Source organism: Pteronotus mesoamericanus, unplaced genomic scaffold, assembly GCF_021234165.1.
Source record: "Pteronotus mesoamericanus isolate MK-2021 breed Mesoamerican mustached bat unplaced genomic scaffold, CSHL_Meso_final contig_657, whole genome shotgun sequence".
NCBI classification, from domain to species: Eukaryota; Metazoa; Chordata; class Mammalia; order Chiroptera; family Mormoopidae; genus Pteronotus; species Pteronotus mesoamericanus.
The window spans coordinates 18,301,832-18,320,319 of record NW_026555229.1 but is presented as its reverse complement, the minus strand read 5'-3'; the positions used below and the strand labels follow the sequence as shown (position 1 = coordinate 18,320,319).

At 58.1% G+C, this 18,488-nt stretch overlaps 1 protein-coding gene across 2 annotated transcripts in view; it reads right to left on the bottom strand.

Moving 5' to 3' along the window:
• GRK5 (G protein-coupled receptor kinase 5) overlaps positions 1-18,488 on the bottom strand; it is a 191,109-nt gene that overhangs the window by 20,851 nt on the left and 151,770 nt on the right. For both annotated transcript variants that reach the window (XM_054581596.1, XM_054581597.1), the window contains 2 exons: positions 2,126-2,226; positions 239-331 (listed from right to left, as the gene is read on the bottom strand). In XM_054581596.1, the coding sequence (XP_054437571.1) occupies positions 239-331; positions 2,126-2,226 (194 nt within the window). The remainder of the gene's footprint in view (positions 1-238; positions 332-2,125; positions 2,227-18,488) is intronic.

Here is an 18,488-nt window from a genome sequence, read left to right as displayed (position 1 = left end):
AGACGCTGTGAGTTCATGTGCATGAACGGGCAAGGTGTGTGCCAGCACACTTTCATAAGCACAGGGCGCTTCCAGGAAACACGAGAGCTTAATTCATAGGAGACGGTTAATTTTGTCTGAACCATCGGTCTGCGGAGGTGACAGATTTTCATGTGACTTTGCAGGTGAAAACCTGTCCCCTCCCCCCACCCCAACACTGGCACACACTGGTGGGTGGGGAGGGCCGGGGAGCGCTCACCTTTCCAACCACTTCCACTGGAGGAAGCGATCAAAATACATGCTGTCCAGGTACTCATGGAAGGGCTCTCCACTCAGGTAGTCGTGCACAGACCTGGCTCGGAGGGAACAGAGGGAGACATCTTAGCATCCTGACCTCGCGCAGGTGGGCAGAGCCACACCCAGCAGGTTAACACCTGGCCTCGCCCATCCTGAGACTTTAGAAATGCCAGCTCACAGGGGCCGGAGGCCCTGCCCTCCTGGAAGGTTGGTTGAGGTTGCCTGGCTGATGCGCACTCAGGTTCTGAGTTTCTGCTGTGGGCACGCTCTAGGTCTGGGGTGCGTCTGTGAGCATGCGGTGGCATCGTGATTGGGGACTTCACAACAATAAATAACCATTCAATAAATGACCCCAGGGGCATGTTATGAATTAGAGTTGACTGAGGTCCGGGGGGCAGGGAGCAGGGACATCTCTGCAGAAGGGATAGGAGCTGAAATGACAACAGAGGCAAATTTAAGTGGGTACAGGGGAGGGGTAGGCACTTTGAGATGGTGGGGGGTAGAGGCAGAGTGGGATGGCGGTCCCCGAGGCCCAGGCTCTGGATTTGGTCCAGGGCCAGCAAAGCCACTGGGATATGTTCATCCCTGCGGCAGAACGTACGGGTCACCTGCTGAGGGCCTGCCCCGGCCGGACCTAGGGGATTCTGAGCCTGGCTGCAGGCAGGGACAGGCTTCTTCCTTTTGACAAGCAGAACAGTGACCAACCTGGCCCAGCACTTGGGAACCAAGGAAGGCAGGGGACACGCAGAGTTGGGGCAGGTTGGGGGCTGTGTCTTACCAAACTTGAAAACCAGGGCTGGGACCAGGCACTAGAATGGCCACTCCCTTGGGAACAGCCCAGGGACCTCCCCCCTTGTCAGCCCTGACCCTTGGCCATCTCCAAGAGGGCAGCCACCAGGCCTGTCTCTACTACGAGGGTCCCTGCCCAGCACCTCACAGGCCGGGCCCTGGGCTGGCCTCTCCAAGTGTCTGGCCTCATTGCCACGCTCCCAGGGCATGGGGGTGTGGCTTTCCTGTCCTCCCCACCTGGCGGTGAGCTCTGGGAAAGCCAGGCCTGGGCTCCTGCTCGCCAGCATCTCCCCAGCACCAAGCACGGTGCCAGGCACATGGCAGATGCCCAGCTGACGCCTGTGGATCGAAGGCTGGACAGGCACACACAAGGCCTCCAGCCCCTCCAGCTCTGTGGGGGGTGTGACTCCGATGCCTCTTGGCCTGCAGAGACATCTGCGTGCATGCACGTGTCAGCTTACGGGGCGCGGCCCGTGTGGGCACATGAATGGGTGTGTGTTACGCCTTTGTAGCGAGCGTGAGGGGGTGGGTGGGGGCTTAATTGGCGCACAGCTGGCACCAGAGCCACCGGCTTGTCTCCTACTCCAGAAGGGTCGCAGCATGGCCCGCAGAGGTGATGGGGCATGGCAGAGAAGGCAGCCCGCAGTCGCCCCTGCAGCAGCGCCACCCGCTCGGGGTGGTGGCAGCGGTGGGGGGTCTGGGGGGCCTGGGAAGGATTTCCAAACCACCCAGACTGGGTCAAATTTTTTCACATTCCTCAGTCTCAACAGCCTGGAGAGCCACTGCTTTCAACACCCTTTGAAGCAGATGTTTTCTTTGGACTCAGCCCCCTGGTATCTTTTTTCCTTCTTAAGGAGTCTACAAACATCTGGGCGGCTTGGCTGGGGCCCTTGGCCACCAAAGACCTGCCCCGGTGCCCAGAGCTCCAGGTAGAGGCTAGAGGCAGCCCCGACAGGCGGGCATGTGGCTGCCAGAGGGGCCGAGGGGCCTGACGCCCCTGGGCCTGGAGGGAGGGGGCCGGCCTGCGGGGGGCAGGGGCGGGTAGGCCGCGCACACTTACTGTGCACAGGCGGAGAAGAGCTCTTTGCAGGGCCTCTGAAGGAGCTTCTCCTCCGTCTGGGAGACCAGGTCCCGGCCAACTTGGGCGATGAACACTGGGGACTGGAAGGAAGAGGAGAGGAGGTAGTCAGTGAGGGGGAGGAGCAAGGCTGGGTGGGCGTGGCCTTCCCCTCCTGCCCACGCCTGGCCCGGGGCGCGGGGCAGTGTGGGTGGTGCAGACAGGTGGCTGGGCAGGAAGGTGATGCAGGAGCCCACACTTCGGGTCAGATTTCTGCTCTGCTACTTTCAGTTGGTGTGACCTCAGGGAGGTCACACGGCCCCTTTGAGCATCACGGTCCTTGCCCACAGAGCATCAAGGATGATGGCACATGTCCTGGGCCTGTGGTCAGAACCGAACGAGGTGCGAGAGTGCTCCTGGCGGAGGGAGCTGTGCCCCCAGGTCCAGTTCACCAGTGAGCGCCCCGAGCTTGCTGACGCCCCAGCCACTCTGAGTGTCTCCTCAGAGGGCAGACTGGAGATGAACCCTTGCCCAGCCTCAAGGCCACGTGCAAAAGAGCCTGGAAGGGGTGAAAGGGCAGGTGAGCAGGACAACACAGCAGCGGGGTGGGGGGGGGGCGGCGGGGGCGGCAGGGAGGTGGAGCTGGGCAGCGGTGCGATGTACAGCTTTGGCACGGACCCCAGCGTTTGGATCTGCATCTGTTATCATAGCTGGGGGACCTTGGCCTTGACTGTTGGGTCTCGGTTATCAGGAAGACGACCAGAAACAACAGTTTCTCCCAGAAGGAATCAGGTCAAGCCTTTGGCCCAGATCCTGGCATGTAGCAGAAAGTGTGTCATAAATGTCACCATTGTCATTTTGTTCTCCTTCAAGATTAGGCTACCCGGCCTGAGCACTTCAGGCTGGGAGGATAGCTCCAAGCTTCTGCGTCCTGCCCAGGAGCGGCAGCCCCTCCGGGAAGGCAGGCCCTCCCACCCGTCCCTTCGCCCACCAGGTGCCCTCTACCAGCTGGGCCCAAAGGGGGGTGTTAATAAATTAGAAGAATCACTGAGAACGCTGCCAGGAGTGGGCTCAGAAAGATGGGGCATAGATGCATCTTTCCCAAAGATTCTGACACCTGCAAGACTCGCTCTCTTCCCAGCTATTGCGATGTGACCGTGGGGCCGACCATTCTGCTGAGCCCATTGGGCAGTGCGTGGGGAGGGAGTCTGGTCCTGAGGGTGGAGGCGGAGCAGTCTGGCCGGGCCCTGGTGAGTGAAACCAGTGGCTTATTTTCTATTCCCGCCGCCCCCTCTCCCCGGTCGTGAATGCCCCCAGTCCGTCCTCCTTTCTTCCGATCCCAGGCCCAGGGCTCTCTGCAGGCTCTCCCCTGCCCTCGGTTCTCCAGTGCAGGGTGGCCACTGCGATGGCAAATGCCACCCACGCACACACCCAGGGCAGAGCAGCCAGTTACGCCACGCATCTCGGAGCGTCTCCCAGATGGCTGTTGTTGCCAGTCCTGGGTGCGGGAGGCTCCCTACCGCCTCTGCCCCCTTTGCCCCGGGCCGCCCCTCCTTCCCCACACGGACAACATAATGAGACCACAGGAGAGCATCCAGCAGGGTGTTGGCTTCTGGAGCCCTGAGCTCTGGTCCGGCCCCTGCCCTTGGCCATTTTGGGCCTCCATCTCTGCCCTGTGACAGGAAGGAGCTGCTCCACGGAGGCCCTTTGGGTCCTTCAGGACTCGTGAACTGATGGTCGGGGTTTTTTTTTGCTTCTAACATGTGGGGAACTTTCATGGGAATTCTGGTAGCTGAGTCTGTTGGGGATCAGAAACTCCAGGCCGCTCAGAGCATCAGAACAAATCCTGAGGCCGTGGGCAAATCTGCTTCAGGAACAGCTGAACAGCTGTGGCCACCTTGGTTTGCAGGGCCCGGCGGCTGGCCCAGAATTGGTGTCTGCTGTGTATTAGTTAATGATACAATGACTGGAACCTGGGGTGAGTCAGCAAAGACTGAACGGAGATGCGGGGTGGGCGGGCCGCCGCTTTGTCATCAGATCTTGCCCAGGGAGGACACACTGGAACCCACAGTGCGCCCAGCCTGCTGCTGGGTCCGGTGGGACGGGACCAGCGGGGAGGTGGGGGGGAAGTTAAAAGGTGAACCCTGTGTGGTCCTCGACCACAAAGCACTTTTTCTCCAGTGAGACATACAAGAGATAAGCTAAGATCCCAAAAGGAAAGTCCTTTTCCTTTTCTTGGCTATGGGTGGCAATATATACAATGGGTTGCTTGGAACTCTGTGGTTCTCACTTGTTGTTTTTTTTTTTAACAGCGAGCTTCTTTTCTCCTTGTCCAAATGAAATTTATTTATAGTCCCAGCATTTAAAGCCAGGAGAAATAATATAACGGATAATAATGGTTCACCTTTATTGAGGCCAACCCTGGACAGGCACTGTGTGAAATGCCTTCACAGACGAGGAAACCAAGGTTCAGGAAGCGGAAGTCATTTGCCAAAGTTCACCCACGATGGGTGGGTCACGCATGAGTCTGATGGGAGATGGCGGGCCGTCCGCACCGCCTGTGCTCCTCTCCCCCACGCCCCGCCTCCCGGGAGGCCTCTGAGCTGTGGCCCTGGGTCCCGTCGCAGAGGCAGGCAGGGCTCCTAGGGGAGGTGGCACGACTCAGGGGAACAAGCCACTGGGCTCAGGTGAGGCGGGGGATCTCAACAGCTGGGGTCCTCTGGGAAAGGCTTCGCGGAGGGTGGGGTCAGACCCCACCCCGATGGGCCCTCCGGCCCGCAGGCCGGGACAGCCCCCTGGGCCGCCTTCTCAGACACACCACTGCCCGTGTTTGGCCTCAGCTGGCTGGAGGGCCTGGGGACACTGCCCACCGGCCCAAGCCCTGACGGAGTTAGTGGGCAGGTAATAACGTGGCCAGTTTAACCACCGTGGGTTTAAACTCGGTCTCTGGCTCGACATAAAGAGATTAAGGGATTCCAACCAAAGCCCCTTTCAGGTGACTCCAGGGAAGGACATCTTTGCCAGCGAGAAGAGGGTAAGAAGCTGGTGGCCAGCTTGAGTCCGAATCCCAGCCCTGCCAGGAGGGCGGGGGGAGCAGCTGCTCAGAGGGGACTCTCAGGGGGGCATTCGCGACTTACATCCACGGAGTGAGCGGGTGTCTGGTCCTTCCCCTGTACGTCAGGAAGGGACCTTTGAGGAAGACAACTAGGCAGGCTCCCCCAGCCTTCACGCAGCGTGTGTGGCTTGAAGACAGAGTCCCACACCGTTTCAGGTCTCTTCCCAGCAAGCCAGTCCTTCCAGTCCCAGGGGGCCTGGGGAAGGGTGGGCTCTGGACACGTCGACCTCGCTGCACTGTGGGCTCAGGAACACGAGAGAGCCATGGCTGGGCAGCACTGTGGCTCCTTCGACAAGGAACTGTCCCTCTGAGACGAAGCTGAGGGTCAGGGTGGGCGGGAAGGAGGGGCAGCATCCTCCTCCGTGTCAAAGATGTCCCCCTAAATTCTAACCAAACAGAAAGGACCTCAGGCCCTTGGATATTTACAGAGCAAAAAGCTGCTTGAAGGTCTCTGTTACCCTGGGACCTGGGACCCCTCAGCAGTGCTTTGAGGTGACACTCATTTCTTTGGACACAAGTGGTCTTCTCAAGCAGCCCCAGCCTGCAGGCCAAGACTTGAACAGGACAGTGCCAACGGAGGCACCTGGTTTCCCTTGACACGTGTGGAACTGGGTCTTGGTGGCATGGTCTGGGGACTGGAGGAAGGGCGGGGACGGGGCTTCTCGGCTGGAGGCCCCACGTGAACGCCCGCCCCTGACAGTCTCCGCGGCCGAGGCCAAGCAGCCGGCCAGCCTGGGTGGGACCCGGTGCTGCCAGAAAGTCCACTCCGACGACTGTCAGGACGAGCCCCAGCTGCCCTTAGGGGGGCTCTGTGGCCAACTCGTGGGCCGGCGTAAGACAGCAAGTCATGCCTGGCTTTGCACGCCCGCCTCTCCCCTCCTGCGGGGAAAGGGAGGATTGTCCTCCTCGAGGAACTGGAGGCTGCAGGGACACCTGCGTGGCCCCTGAAATCACGCCTGGAACAAGAGGATCTGTACTTCATCCCCTCTATGGCTAAGTCTCCTTCCTCCCCATGTCCTCCCCCTGAGACAGGGTGGGGGGTGGAGGGTGGGGGGTGGGACAGAGATGGCATCAGAGCTGGGGCGTGCTTTACCCATTCTGAGTCTGTGCTCCTGGGGAGAAGCCCCCTTCACCCAGAGGGGGAGGAACCTGCTCCATCTCCCCTCGCAGAACGAGACCTTGCATCCACCTCCTGCACCAGAGGAACTTGGGGCCACACGTGGATGCGGCCAGGCTGCCAGCAGTCCCCACTGCTGCGACAGATGCAACACTACAACACGTGCATGCGGGGCTGTGACCCCCTCGAGATCCCTCAGAACAGGGGCTCCTTCTCCGCTCCTCCCCCGCGGCCCAGGCCCACTCTGCCGTCCCTGAGGCTCATGCCTCGGGTCCTGGACGCCCAGGCCGCTCCTGCTGCCCGAATCAGGCAGCAGCCACGGGTGTTTTCCTGGGCACCACCGTGCGCTGAGAGGAGCCCTTCATGCCACTTGGCACGCACGTCGGGCAGCCCCTGACGTGGGTGAGGGGGACCCAGTGGGCTTTACACCTTTCCTGCTCTCTAAGCCCCTCTTCCCCATTTTGCCGCCATCCCCCTGTTAGGTTCTGTGACCTCATGCTGCCTGCACTGCCCATGACCCTACACTGCGTGCCACACGTGTCCTGCGCCAGACCCCTCATCTGCTGCTGCATCGGAATGGAAACCTCCGCAAGACTCAGACAGAGCCCTGACGGCGGTCGGGACTCGATGCCCTGGGGGCTGCGGGAGGTCTGCGGAGGGAGTGGGGCGGGCAGAGGTCGGGTTGGAAGAAGGGCTGAGGGCTTGTCTTGGAGCTGCGTCCACACCGCGATGGGTCTGCAGTGAGCACGTGCGTGCGGCCTGGGGTGACCTGCCGGAAGGCTAACGCCGCCCTGCCCCCTCCTCAGTGCTGTAACTACCCAAGGCTTCACCCCTTGCAGGTCCTAACAGCAGCTTCACAAGGGCCTGCTGTGCTTGACCCAAAGCAGGACCGTCTGGGGTATCTCAGGGACTGAGCACGCTGGAGAGGGAGGGATGGTGGTGGGGAAGGGATGGGCCCAGTCTCGACATGAAGACACCCATGGGTGCTTTACTCAGTACGCAATGCAGGAAGCATGTGCGGGTCACTCACCACACCCAAGGCTCTGCCTCCCTTGGACCCTCCAACACCCACCCTCCGTGGGCTCTGCCTGCACAGGCGGTGCGGAGGGGGGCGGGGGGGCTCAGTGTAGCAATCTGTCCACAAGGTGGCGCTGTTGAGCCCCTTGCTCCCGTGCTTCACTCACTGACACCCGCGGGTAAACCTGCTCCCCAGGCCTCTGAAACCAGGTGGCACACGGGGAATAATGACCCAGAGACTCATCATCAACTTGCTGAGTGCAGCCTTTGCAATAACTGAGGGGGAAAATAGAGACCAGGTGGGAGGGAGTCCTGGAGAGGGAAGAGGAGAGCTGGATCTCGAGAATCAGGGTGGACAGACCCAGGTGGAGGTGCTGCCTGGGCCGAGGCTGGAGGCTGGACTGAGCAGCGGGCAGCAGGGCAGCTGCTCGGAGGCAGGAGACCCATCTAGACAAAGTCAACGAGGCAGGGCCGGCTGACTCGTGCTGACTGCTCTCGTGAGGCTGGCTCTCAGCGATTGCAGAGTATCACCCTGGGGTGCTGTCGCGAGGCCCGCCATTGCCTGCCCCGGCACCGTGCCCGCTCTCCCGGCCCTGCTGTCCCCTCTGCAGCGTGATGGCTGCCAGGAGGAAGGCACATCATTTCCTGCATCAGTGTGAGACCGCACGTCTGAGGACCTGGTTCCCAAAGATGCTCCTGGCTTCAAAGTCTCACGTCAAGGTGTCAGAGTGGACATGGGACGGACTGTATGTGGCTGCCGCGTCCTTGGCGGCGCCCAGGGCGGGAGGCACACGCGACCGGCTCCTCAGGGCACCCCCCACGTCTCCTCAGGGGTGGTCAACACTCCTCACTCACGTCAGCCCCCGGGGGAGCCCCTCAGAGCCTTCTGGAAACGCGCCTTCTCTACTTGTCTGGAGATTCAGGACCGTGGTGGAGCATCAGGTGGCGATCCCAGGGGGCTCTCCTGGGAAGACCCCCAGGCCCGGCTGATCCAGCCCATTCGTGGCACCGACGGGGAACTGACAGAAAAGCCACAGAGGGAAGGGACCCTTCCACAGCCACACTGCTGGCCCATAGAGGAGCCAATATCAACACCCAGGGGGGTCCAGGGCAGGCCTCAGAGCGGGCAGTGGCTCTGAGCTCTAGCCCAGGGGTCCAGAGCCAGCTCTGGGGAAGGACATAGCTGGCCTCGTTGGCCCTTCTCAAACCAGCTGGTCCCCACGTCACAGACCGGGACACGCATGCAGCGGCCTGAGCCCTGCTACCCCTCCCACGCAGCCCCTCTGCTCTGTGCCCACCTCACTGCCTGCTTTCCAGAGTTCTCCTCTCTCACTGGACTGGTCAGCAGGCCCCTCACAGGTCTCTGGCGCTGACACAGTGGCCCCCAAGGGAGTTGTCCGGCACCACGCGGCACAGCCGGTCGCCACTGCCAAAGGACCACGGCCGGTGCCTTCCCGGGCCCGGCCCCTGTCACCCAGCCCCACCTGTGCCCCCACGTGCCCTCTGCCCGCTGACCACACGCCCGCCGTCTCCGGACCAGCCCCGGCTCTCCAGCCACTGGGCCTGCGCTTGTTCTCTGGGGAGGAGCCCTTCCCGCCCCCCCACGGCCTGTCCAAATCCCACCCAGGCTTCAGGACCCACTTCTAATAACCTCATCGAAGGTGAGTCTCTGAGCAGGCGGGACCCTCCACCCAACATTCCGCCCCCCCCACCACAATTGTCCTTGTCACAGTCGCTGCCCTTTCCTGAGCACCTACTACATGTTAAATCCTAGGAGCTTGACAAAGGCTATCTGTTTTCATCCTTTCAGGGTCAACTTTATTATTATCATCCTCATTTTACAAATGCAGAAACAGGCTCAGCAAAGTTACATAACTTGCTCAAGGTCACACAGCTGGCATGGGAGTGAAAACAGGATCCAGTCCCAGGCATCCTGGTCAGAGAGCCTTCCCCCGAAACACCACCACGTCGTCCCAGGATGCCAGAGTCCGTCTCAGGCCTCGGGAGGGGGGTGTGACTCTGGCCTTGAGGAGCAAGCCCTTCGTGGAGGCACACGGGGCCGGAGAGCGAGGTTCAGCGACTCTGCCTGTTTTGGCAAGTGCTGCCTGTGCAGCGCCGTCAGCGTCCCCGCTCCAAACACGCACACACAAAGGCTAATGGCCAACATATGCTTCGCTTCAACACACGAAAACATCCCACCGAGGAGTGCGGCGCTCATTAGCGGCGGTCCCATCAGCGAACAAAAGGTCAGCCCAGGAGACTGTCCGCTCTATCTCCAGACGCAAGCACTTAGGCCTTAATGATGTGTATATTTTCATATGTGGGCAGCTGACATTCCCCACGTAAACTATTTGCAATTTCCCAATGTGGACAGACCAGGCTTTCAGGAGGAGCTGAGCAGGGGAGAGGCAACACACTCTGGAAGAAAGAGGTTCCAGGGTTTCCCCTTCCCTCCAAACAAGGGGCCGCCTAGGCTTTGCCCACCCTGCTCATACCAGGGTGGAGGTAGCTGTTTTCTGGGGGGGGCACCCCCATTTCTCTCCCAGGACAGGAAGGGGGAGGGGTGCTCCCACACTGCCTCCCCTCTCCCCGGGAAGCCCTACACACGGAGCTGCCAGGGCCTAGCCGTGAGTGCGGGTGGGGGTGGGAACCAGGCTCTGGGTGTGGGCCCCGCGAGGGGGCCTGGCCTGACATTCTCGGCCCCTTGATGTGCGTATTCTCACAACCTCATACCTCGGTGGCTCCCCAGAACGATGTTCCGATGCTGAGGTGTTCCGTATGGGTATGGAATGAATGTGTGCTCCCATGCACGCTCACAGGGCAGGGAGGGAGGTGGAGAGCTAGGGGGACTGTCCATCAGAAGCACCTTCCTGAGGTCATCTGGTCTACCCCCTGCGTGTGTGACAACGGGGCCAACCAGAGTTCTGGGGGGTTTTCCCAGTCACAGCTGGTGGCAGTGCCTGCCTCAGGCAGAAACGGTGCGCTGGAGGCCTGGGGGTGGTCAGCAGGGGGAGACCCTGGGGCTGACCTTGGGAGAAGCGTCCTGGTACCAGGGTCCCTCCACCCAGATACAGCCGTGCCTTTCTCACAGTTTCACTTAATCATATCCCCCACCCTTCCGATAAATTCTTCCTTTGTTTGAGCAACTGGATTAAGTGTCTGCCACTTGCTGCCAAGAATCCAGACTAATTCACCATCTGTACAATCAGGAGTTGGGCCAGGTGACTAAGAGGACCCTCCAAACACTACCCAAGCCACTGGGGGCTTCCCCTCTCCTCGATTTTCTCTCCCTGCCCTCAAGTTGGCTGGTTCCGAGTTCCATGAACTGACTCAGCCCGGCTCCCTCGACTCCAGGGACAGCAACTGGGTGAAGAACGCAGGGCTGAGAGAAGGGGAGAAGCGGGGCCCATTCCACCCCCAAACCTGGCTGGAAATGAAACCTGCTCGTACAATCACAACAGGGAGACAAAGGAGAGCTGCTGAGCGGCAGCCTCGGACAGCATCTCCTCGCTCAAGGGAGGACTGGAGGTCTGTCTGAAGGGAAGAAAAAGCTCCGTTCTTCCACTTTCTTAATCAAAACCTTCAGTGCCCTGCGGAGAAGCCAGCGCCGCGCCGTGTCCGTCTGGGCCAGTTCCTCCGTCTGTGCCCGGCCGGGCAGCAGACCCGAGCCCCAGACAAGAACAGGACCAAAGGGAAAGGGCAGGGTTTTGTGTTCCCGGCCACTGGGGAAACGTAAATGAGCCCAGCCAGATGCTCACAAGTGACATGCCATGGGGTCACCATCCCCTCCACTCGGGACCTGATGCCTGTGTCCTGCAGCTCTCGGCTGAAACACCCCCGACTCCCCCCCGGCATCTGCATGGTCAGCCCGGCGGGCAGGCTGCTCGGCCAAGCACCGCGCCAGATGCAGCCGCACTGGGCAGGGACACACGGCCGGACAGGCAGCTGGTGGCCAGAGGGCCTGGGGGCAGAAACCAGAAAAATGACAAGCGCACCCCCGCCCCCGTCAGGGACTCACTGTGCCCTTCGTAAGTTCTAAGGGAAAGTGATGCTCCCTGCTTCCGTCAGGGTGCACGTGACCCCCAACAGGGGCAGCGCCCTGAAGCAGAGGAAACTTGAGCTTTTTTTAGGGCCCTTGGCCTGCAGCCCTGGGAGCTACAGAGGTCTCGGTGGGAAGGGGAGCCACATGTCACTGGGAAGCACTTCCAGTACCGGGAGCTCGCCCAGGAAAAGGACCTGGATCTCTGAGGCTCCAGCCATTTGTTGGGATTTCTTTGCCTGTTCTCAGGAAACACTTGCCTGTGTACCTAATGTTCTGTTCTTAAAGAGGGCACTCCCCAAGTTACCTCAGCTTCAGCCTCACAAAGTCTGGGTCTTCCCTTGCCTCTGACAGCACTCAGCCTCGAAAGGGCCCTTCTCCAGAGGGACAGCCAGGGGGCCCCCTCCTGGCCGACTGCCATCAAATCTTTAGGAAGATGGAGCCTGACTGGCACCTTGATCTTTCCACGACGAACTGTCAAAGACCAAATCTGAGGGGCTCACGGGCTCTCTGGGGTCTCTTGTGAGTACATGGGCAGGTGAGGAAGGCCGACCCCCTGACACTGTGTTGGGGGCTGTCCCGGGGCCCCTGTGAGGCCCGCAATTCCATGACAAAGTAGATACATGCAACCAGCAGGCGATCTCCCTAAGTCTTTGAGCAACGATCTCTTGTACCAAGTTGGGGGTGACCCCGGGGATAGCTGGCTACTCTGCCAGGCCAGGAAGACCTTGAGAGGCATGAGCGCTGTGTCTGCAAGTGGGGCCACAGGCGGTGCTTCTGCTGCGACCAGTCAGAAAGCAAGGAGCCCATCACTTCTCCTGCTGAGGTCAAGTTGATCTGGTCTGCCAGCCACACAGGTTCCTGCGTGTCCAGGCCATGAGCTCCACCCCAGGGACCTCATGGACCAACTCACTTGGCCAATGGTGGGAGTTCAAGGCTGATGAGGACTGAGGGCAGCTGAGTGTGGTGGCCCCCAGGAGGGACACCACATTGGACACAGGATTTGTGGCTGAGATGAGGTTTGGCCAAAGCCCGACGGTTGAAGGGGACTTGGCTGGGTAGTGAGAAGGAGCCCTTCTTCCTTCGACTCTTGGCATTTGCGCACCAGGAAGTGTTCTGAGAATACTAGATCTATGGCAGATGGACACTTCCCTGGGCAAATTTAAGATGGCAGGGTTTAAGATTACTTTGAGGACCCCAAACACACTCTGGGCTCCCAGAGATCACAGACGGGGCGGCCATGAGGCCAGGAGACCTGAGTGAGGGGCTTCTAGCCCTTTCCCATGGCACCGCTGACTGGTCGCCCTGGGTCACAAGGTGTCACGGTCCCTGAGTCAGCAGAGTGGGGAACACAGCCCTTGGGAAAGAACCAAACCCTTCGAGAAGGGAAAGGCAGTTTGGGACTTAGAGGGTCTTGACCCTTATTTCCTTTGCTGTTCAAGTGGCTTCACAGAAATCCAGATGAAGGATTTTCAGGAGTCAGGAAGCGAGAGGATGTTGTCAAGCACTGGCAGAATTTAGCCCGGGGCCCTAAGGCCTGGGCAACTTTAATGAGAAAGAGAGGAAAATACACAAGCAACCCTGACCCAGACCTTGACTCTTTATGTCAAAAGCAAAAGATGATAATTAACAAAATGAAATGCGCCTGGCGAGGGAGTTGAGGGGCCAGCCGGGCTCTGTCAATCCGATAATCCCCAGTCCTGACCCCCGGGTCCAGAGTGCGCGTTGGGACAATGTGCTGTTTATACCGGCCGCGGGCTGCTCTCAGGGGCCCGGAGACGTGGGTGTTCTTCCCGGAGAGGGGCTTGAACCCAGCTCTCCTCTGAGTCGGTGCAGCCACACGCAGGTGATTCTCGAGCGGAGCTCGGACCAAAGGGCTGGGGTGCAGGATGCTCCGGGCAGGGAGCGCCCCTCGTTCCTTGCGCGTGAGGGGCGAGGGCGCGGTGAGCCAACTTTCTGTCTTTCAGGACATCCTCTCGCTCCATGGCCTCCACAGCGGCTTCTCTTGAAGCTGTGTTGGAAATATCTTGGCCTTGAAAGACTTTTCTCCAGTGAAGATTTCGTTTCATAGGGCTTGGGAGTGAAGGGGGGGCGGGCAGGGAGATCCAGGGAATTCAACTGACTCCCCTCCCCCATGAAGTCATTTCTCTGCCCAAGGCCCACCTGTCGGGCCACATGTGGGTGAGCCCAGCACAGGCCCCACGGGGGCCAGCATCACTGCTCACCCAGGGCAGAGTTTGGGGGTCGGGGGTGTCCCCAGGAAGCCTCTTGCTGGTTCCTCTGTCTCCGGCCTCTGTAAGGAGGGGAACTCTGGGCAGGAAATACTATACACACATGGGAGCGGGGGTCAGAGCCAGAGCTGGCTCCACCAGCATCAAAGGGACATCCAATTTTCTGACCTGGAAGGTCACGAGAAAGGAAAAGGGACCCAGACGGGCACCCTCGGGCCTGCTGTGAGGAGCCCCAGCTGGCGCGTCAGTCTCAGGAACATCAGGGGCAGAAAAAAGATCAGGCTTTGGGCAAAGAGAATTTGTTTTCCAGGAAAGGTTGGGGGAGAAAATAAAGTATGTCATTTGAAGGACAATTACATGGCTGCTTAAAATGCTGTGTGGGGAGACTGCGACAGGAACAGATGCTAAGGACCCCGCGCAAAGTGGAAGTCGGTGCCCAGGTTCAGGGCCAGTAGCTGGATGGGGCCAGGAGGGACCGGCCGGCATGCACACCCTCAGTTTGGCCCCCCTGCCCTCCTGGATCTACTCGTCCCTGAAGCACCTCGGTGGGGGTGGCGCTGATTTGATTGCCTTTTGAGAAGACAACACTGTGTTTGGCAGAGAGTGAGAGCTGGTCCTGGGCCTGCAGGTTTTATCATTGTTCCAGGTGGTTACAGTGGGCGGGGCCTCTCAGACACCATCTGGCCAACCTCCGTCCCCACTCTGCCCAGGGCAAAGCCGAGGCCCAGAGAGAGGGGGCATCTGGATGTGAGGGGTGTGGGAAGAGGCCAGGCCTGGGTTCTGTGCCCCACTCTGGCCCCAGCTGGGGGTTCTTGGGCAATTACTTAACCTCTTTGACCCCCATTTCTTATCATTTCAGCTGGCTCTTCTGAGAACCCAGTTAAACATAAAACATGAAGTTCCAGGCACACAGTAGTTGCTCAATAAATGCTAGCTCTCTTCTGTCTTGACCCAGGACAGCTAGTGAGCCCAAATGTGGCCTTATTTGTCTTGATTTCCTCTCTCTGCTGCTCCTAAAAATGGAAGAGAAAGAGGCCCAGCCCCTGCCCCTCCCCCACTGCGGCTTGAGAAAACTCCAGGAACAGTCCCTTTCTCAAGTTTTCTTTTCAACCCTCCTTCACCCTGTCTTCTAGCAGTGCCGTGATGGGAAGTGGGAAAAGCCAGGGTGCGGGGCCGGGCTGGCCCGCTGCCCTGCCGGCCCTGCTCGGCCTGCTCAGCCCGGCTCAAGCGAAGGCGGACTCCAGGCTCATCAGACTCATTGACAATGAGGTGGAAAGGCTGTTCTGGGTGCCGGGGGACAGGCAAGGGCCAAGTTGTCTTAGCAGAGATGAGAAGTGGCTCTAGGGCCAGTGGCTGGGCGCCCAGGCCCCACAGAGGACGGGGCACGCACTCGGGGCAGAGGGATTTATCTGCCTAAGCCACCCTTGTTCTGTGCCCTAGGTTGCCCCGGAGACCACCTTGGTCGGGTGGTTAGGCAGGCTCTACGTCAGCTCCCCCAAGGCTGCAGACCCCAGAAAGGGAGATCAAAGGACAAGCCTGACCTCTCGTCCAGTGCTCTTGGCTTTAGGTCACACTGTCTAGATGTCTCCAGGGAGCCCTCGTTTCTAAAAGGCATCAGGGCTGGGAAGGAGACAGGTAGCCCAGCATTTTCCAAAGATGATGAGGTGGTCTTTGAGGTACAGGGACATAATGAAATAATATTGAATCGCTCAGTGAAAAAGGCAGGCCCCTTTGAATTCTTCAAGCCTCCCAGCCTCAAGAAGACAGTCTCAGTGTGGCGCTGCCATCTCGCTACCATCTCTAATTCTCAGGAAGGAGGCTTCAGGCTCAGAGCCTTAGGCAGGCAAAAGAGTATCCAGCTAGAATTCGATGTCAATTTTTGCAGTCACCTTTGTGTGTGACAAATCAATACTGGTTTTCCATATATGTTCCTGATACAAAGTTTCCTTTTCACGCTCATTTTATTTTCAGTTAAAAGATGGATTGGTTTAGAGAAAAATGTCACAAAAATTATTGTATGGGTGGTATGCAGTTAGAGCAAAAACTTCACTGCGAAGGTATCTGGAGAAGGACCAAAGGCCACGAGCCCATGTGAGCACCCCTGCCATCGTCCCTGTGCACGGACGGGCAAGCTGAGGCTCCAAGGATGCACGGCTGGGAAGTGGCGGAGCTGGGCTGCCCTGGGAAACTGAGGACACAGACTGAAGCGGCGAACTGCCCCAGGGGCGGGGGACTGGCCCCGCTGAGCAGCCAGGCTGCCTGGGCCATCTCAGACCCTGCGCCGCTGACCGGTGAAGGGAGGCTGCGAGCCGGAGTCCGAAGAGAAGGGAGCTTAGAGGAATTGCTATTTCCTTTCATTCAAACTCTTTACTTTTTAAAAGGTGGATGTTTTCTGGAGAGCCAAACAAGCGCTCGGAATAGGTTTCTTTTGTGCAGGGACTTGGGCTGATGGGTAATTTCCCCCCCTCCCCAACAAGAACAAACTTCCCCGCCTTACGCTATCATTGTTATAGAAACAAAGAGGCAAGCGCCTGTGGAGTGCCCAGAGAACAGTATCCTGCCAGCGGACCTCCAGCAAGACCTGCTCTCCGAGGGCGGCCTGCCTGGGGCACTCCTGGCACCCTCTCAGGACGGGGCTCCGGTCAGAAGCCTGCTCCAACACACCTGTCCACGTCCCCATCAGGAGAAACCCACGTGGGCCCTGTCGGCAACACCCCCCACCAGATCTGAGCTGCTCAGGACTCCACTGGAACCACCTGCCAGGCCATGGGGATGGGGAGGGGCAGCTCCAAGCTGGAGGCCTGGCCCAGCTGCTCTTGGGCCTAATTAAAATGAACCACAGCAACAACGCCACCAAAGCAGGATACTCAAGGGCCCCGCTTAGGCGTGCCTCCATAACTCTAAGCCAGCCTCGCCCCTTCCCTAACCTCGGTTGCCTGATTTGTAAAATGGGCACACTGATAACCATCTTGGGGAGCTGCTGGGAAGATGGAGGGGCAGGGACATAATGAAATATTGAATCACTCAGTGAAAAAGGCAGGCCCTTTTGGAAAAAGGGGGCGCCATGGCGGTGCTGGACAGAGAGGGCCTCAAGAACGTCGCCATGCCAATGAGCAGAAGGGCTGTAACATTCCTGGAGGATCAGGCCTGGCCCAACTGTTTCCAACAGGCAACTGGGCTTTGGTTTTCCAGAGGGAGACAGATTCACAGGCCTAATGTGCACTAGGATTTGTTTACTTATCCCCATACACACCTTGTCCCGCCCCTCCAAACTGAGGCCTTCTTACAAGGACAGATAAGACCAAGTAAAAACAAGTCACAAGACTAAATCTGAGTTTCTAAAAATTTAAAATCTTTATGCTTCAAAGGACATCACCAACAAAGAAAAAGACAACTCATAGAATGGAAGAAAACAGTTGCAAATCATATACATCTGAAAAGGAACTAGTATCCAGAACATACAAAGAACTCTTAAAATTCAACATAAAGAAGATAAAAAATCCAATTTAAAAATGGGCAAGGGATTTGAATAGACGTTTCTCCAAAGATGACATACAAATGGCCGATAAGCACATGAAAATGTGCTCAACATCCTCAGTCCTTAGGGAAATGCAAATCAGAACCACAATGAGAAACTACTTCACACCCACTAGGATGAAAAAAATGAAAAAGACAGAAAATATCAAGTATTGAGGAGGATGTAGAGAGGTCGGACCCTTCATACACTGTTGGTGGGAATGTCAATAGGCGCTGCCACTTTGAACAGTCTGGTAGGTCCTCAAATGATCAAACATCGTTACCCCATGACCTGCGATCCCACTCCTAAGTGTATCCCCAGCAGAAATGAAAACGTGTCCATGTAAAAACTTGTACATGAATGTTCATAGCAGCATTATTCGTAAAAGCCAGAAAGTGGAAACAATCCAAGAATCTGTCAATTGACGAGAAGATAAACAAAATATGGCCTATCCTTCCAATGTAATATTATTCAGTCACATAAAAGAATGAAATACGGATACAGGCTATAGCATAGATGAACCCCGAAGACATGCTAAGTGAAATAAGTAGTCACGAAAGTCCCTGCATTGTACGATTCTGTTCATGTGGAATGTCCAGAACGGGCGAATCCATAGACACAGGAAGTAGGCTAGTGGTTGCCAGGGCCGGGAGGAGAGGGAAACGGAGAGTGGCTGCTATTGGGCACAGAGTTTCTATTGGGGGTGATAAAATGTCCTGGAATCAGGTGACGGCGATAGCTATACAACTCAATATTTCACAAGCCATTGAACCGCACACTTCAAAAGGGCGACTTTTATGGCACGCAAATGACATTTCCACAAAGCTAGTATTTAAAAAGTGAAGTCTATAGGGATGAACGATGACAGTACGCAATACTGTTTTCAGGATCCCATGATCACTATCAGTAATTTCCCAGCTCAGAGCACCCCTGCCCCTGCATACCTGTCGCCTGTATCACTTCCAGTCTGCAGGTACCTACTTGGCCGGTGAGCTGTCCAGATCTCTGCAGAGCCCCGCACACACGTCTGCCTCCATCAGCGGCCCCTGGGCAGCCTCTCGGAGCTGGCAAGCCTGAGGCCGCCTCTAAGGCACGCCACTAAGAATCTGTCAATTGACGAGAAGATAAACAAAATATGGCCTATCCTTCCAATGTAATATTATTCAGTCACATAAAAGAATGAAATACGAGCCTCTAAGGCTCCCGGCCGCCTCACCAGCCCCAGACAGCAGCCTGCCCCACAGACAATGTTTTCCGCTTGGGGGCTGGGCGGTGAACACAGGGAGGACACGACGCTGCACGTGCTCCCCCAAACCCCAAAGCCCCGCGC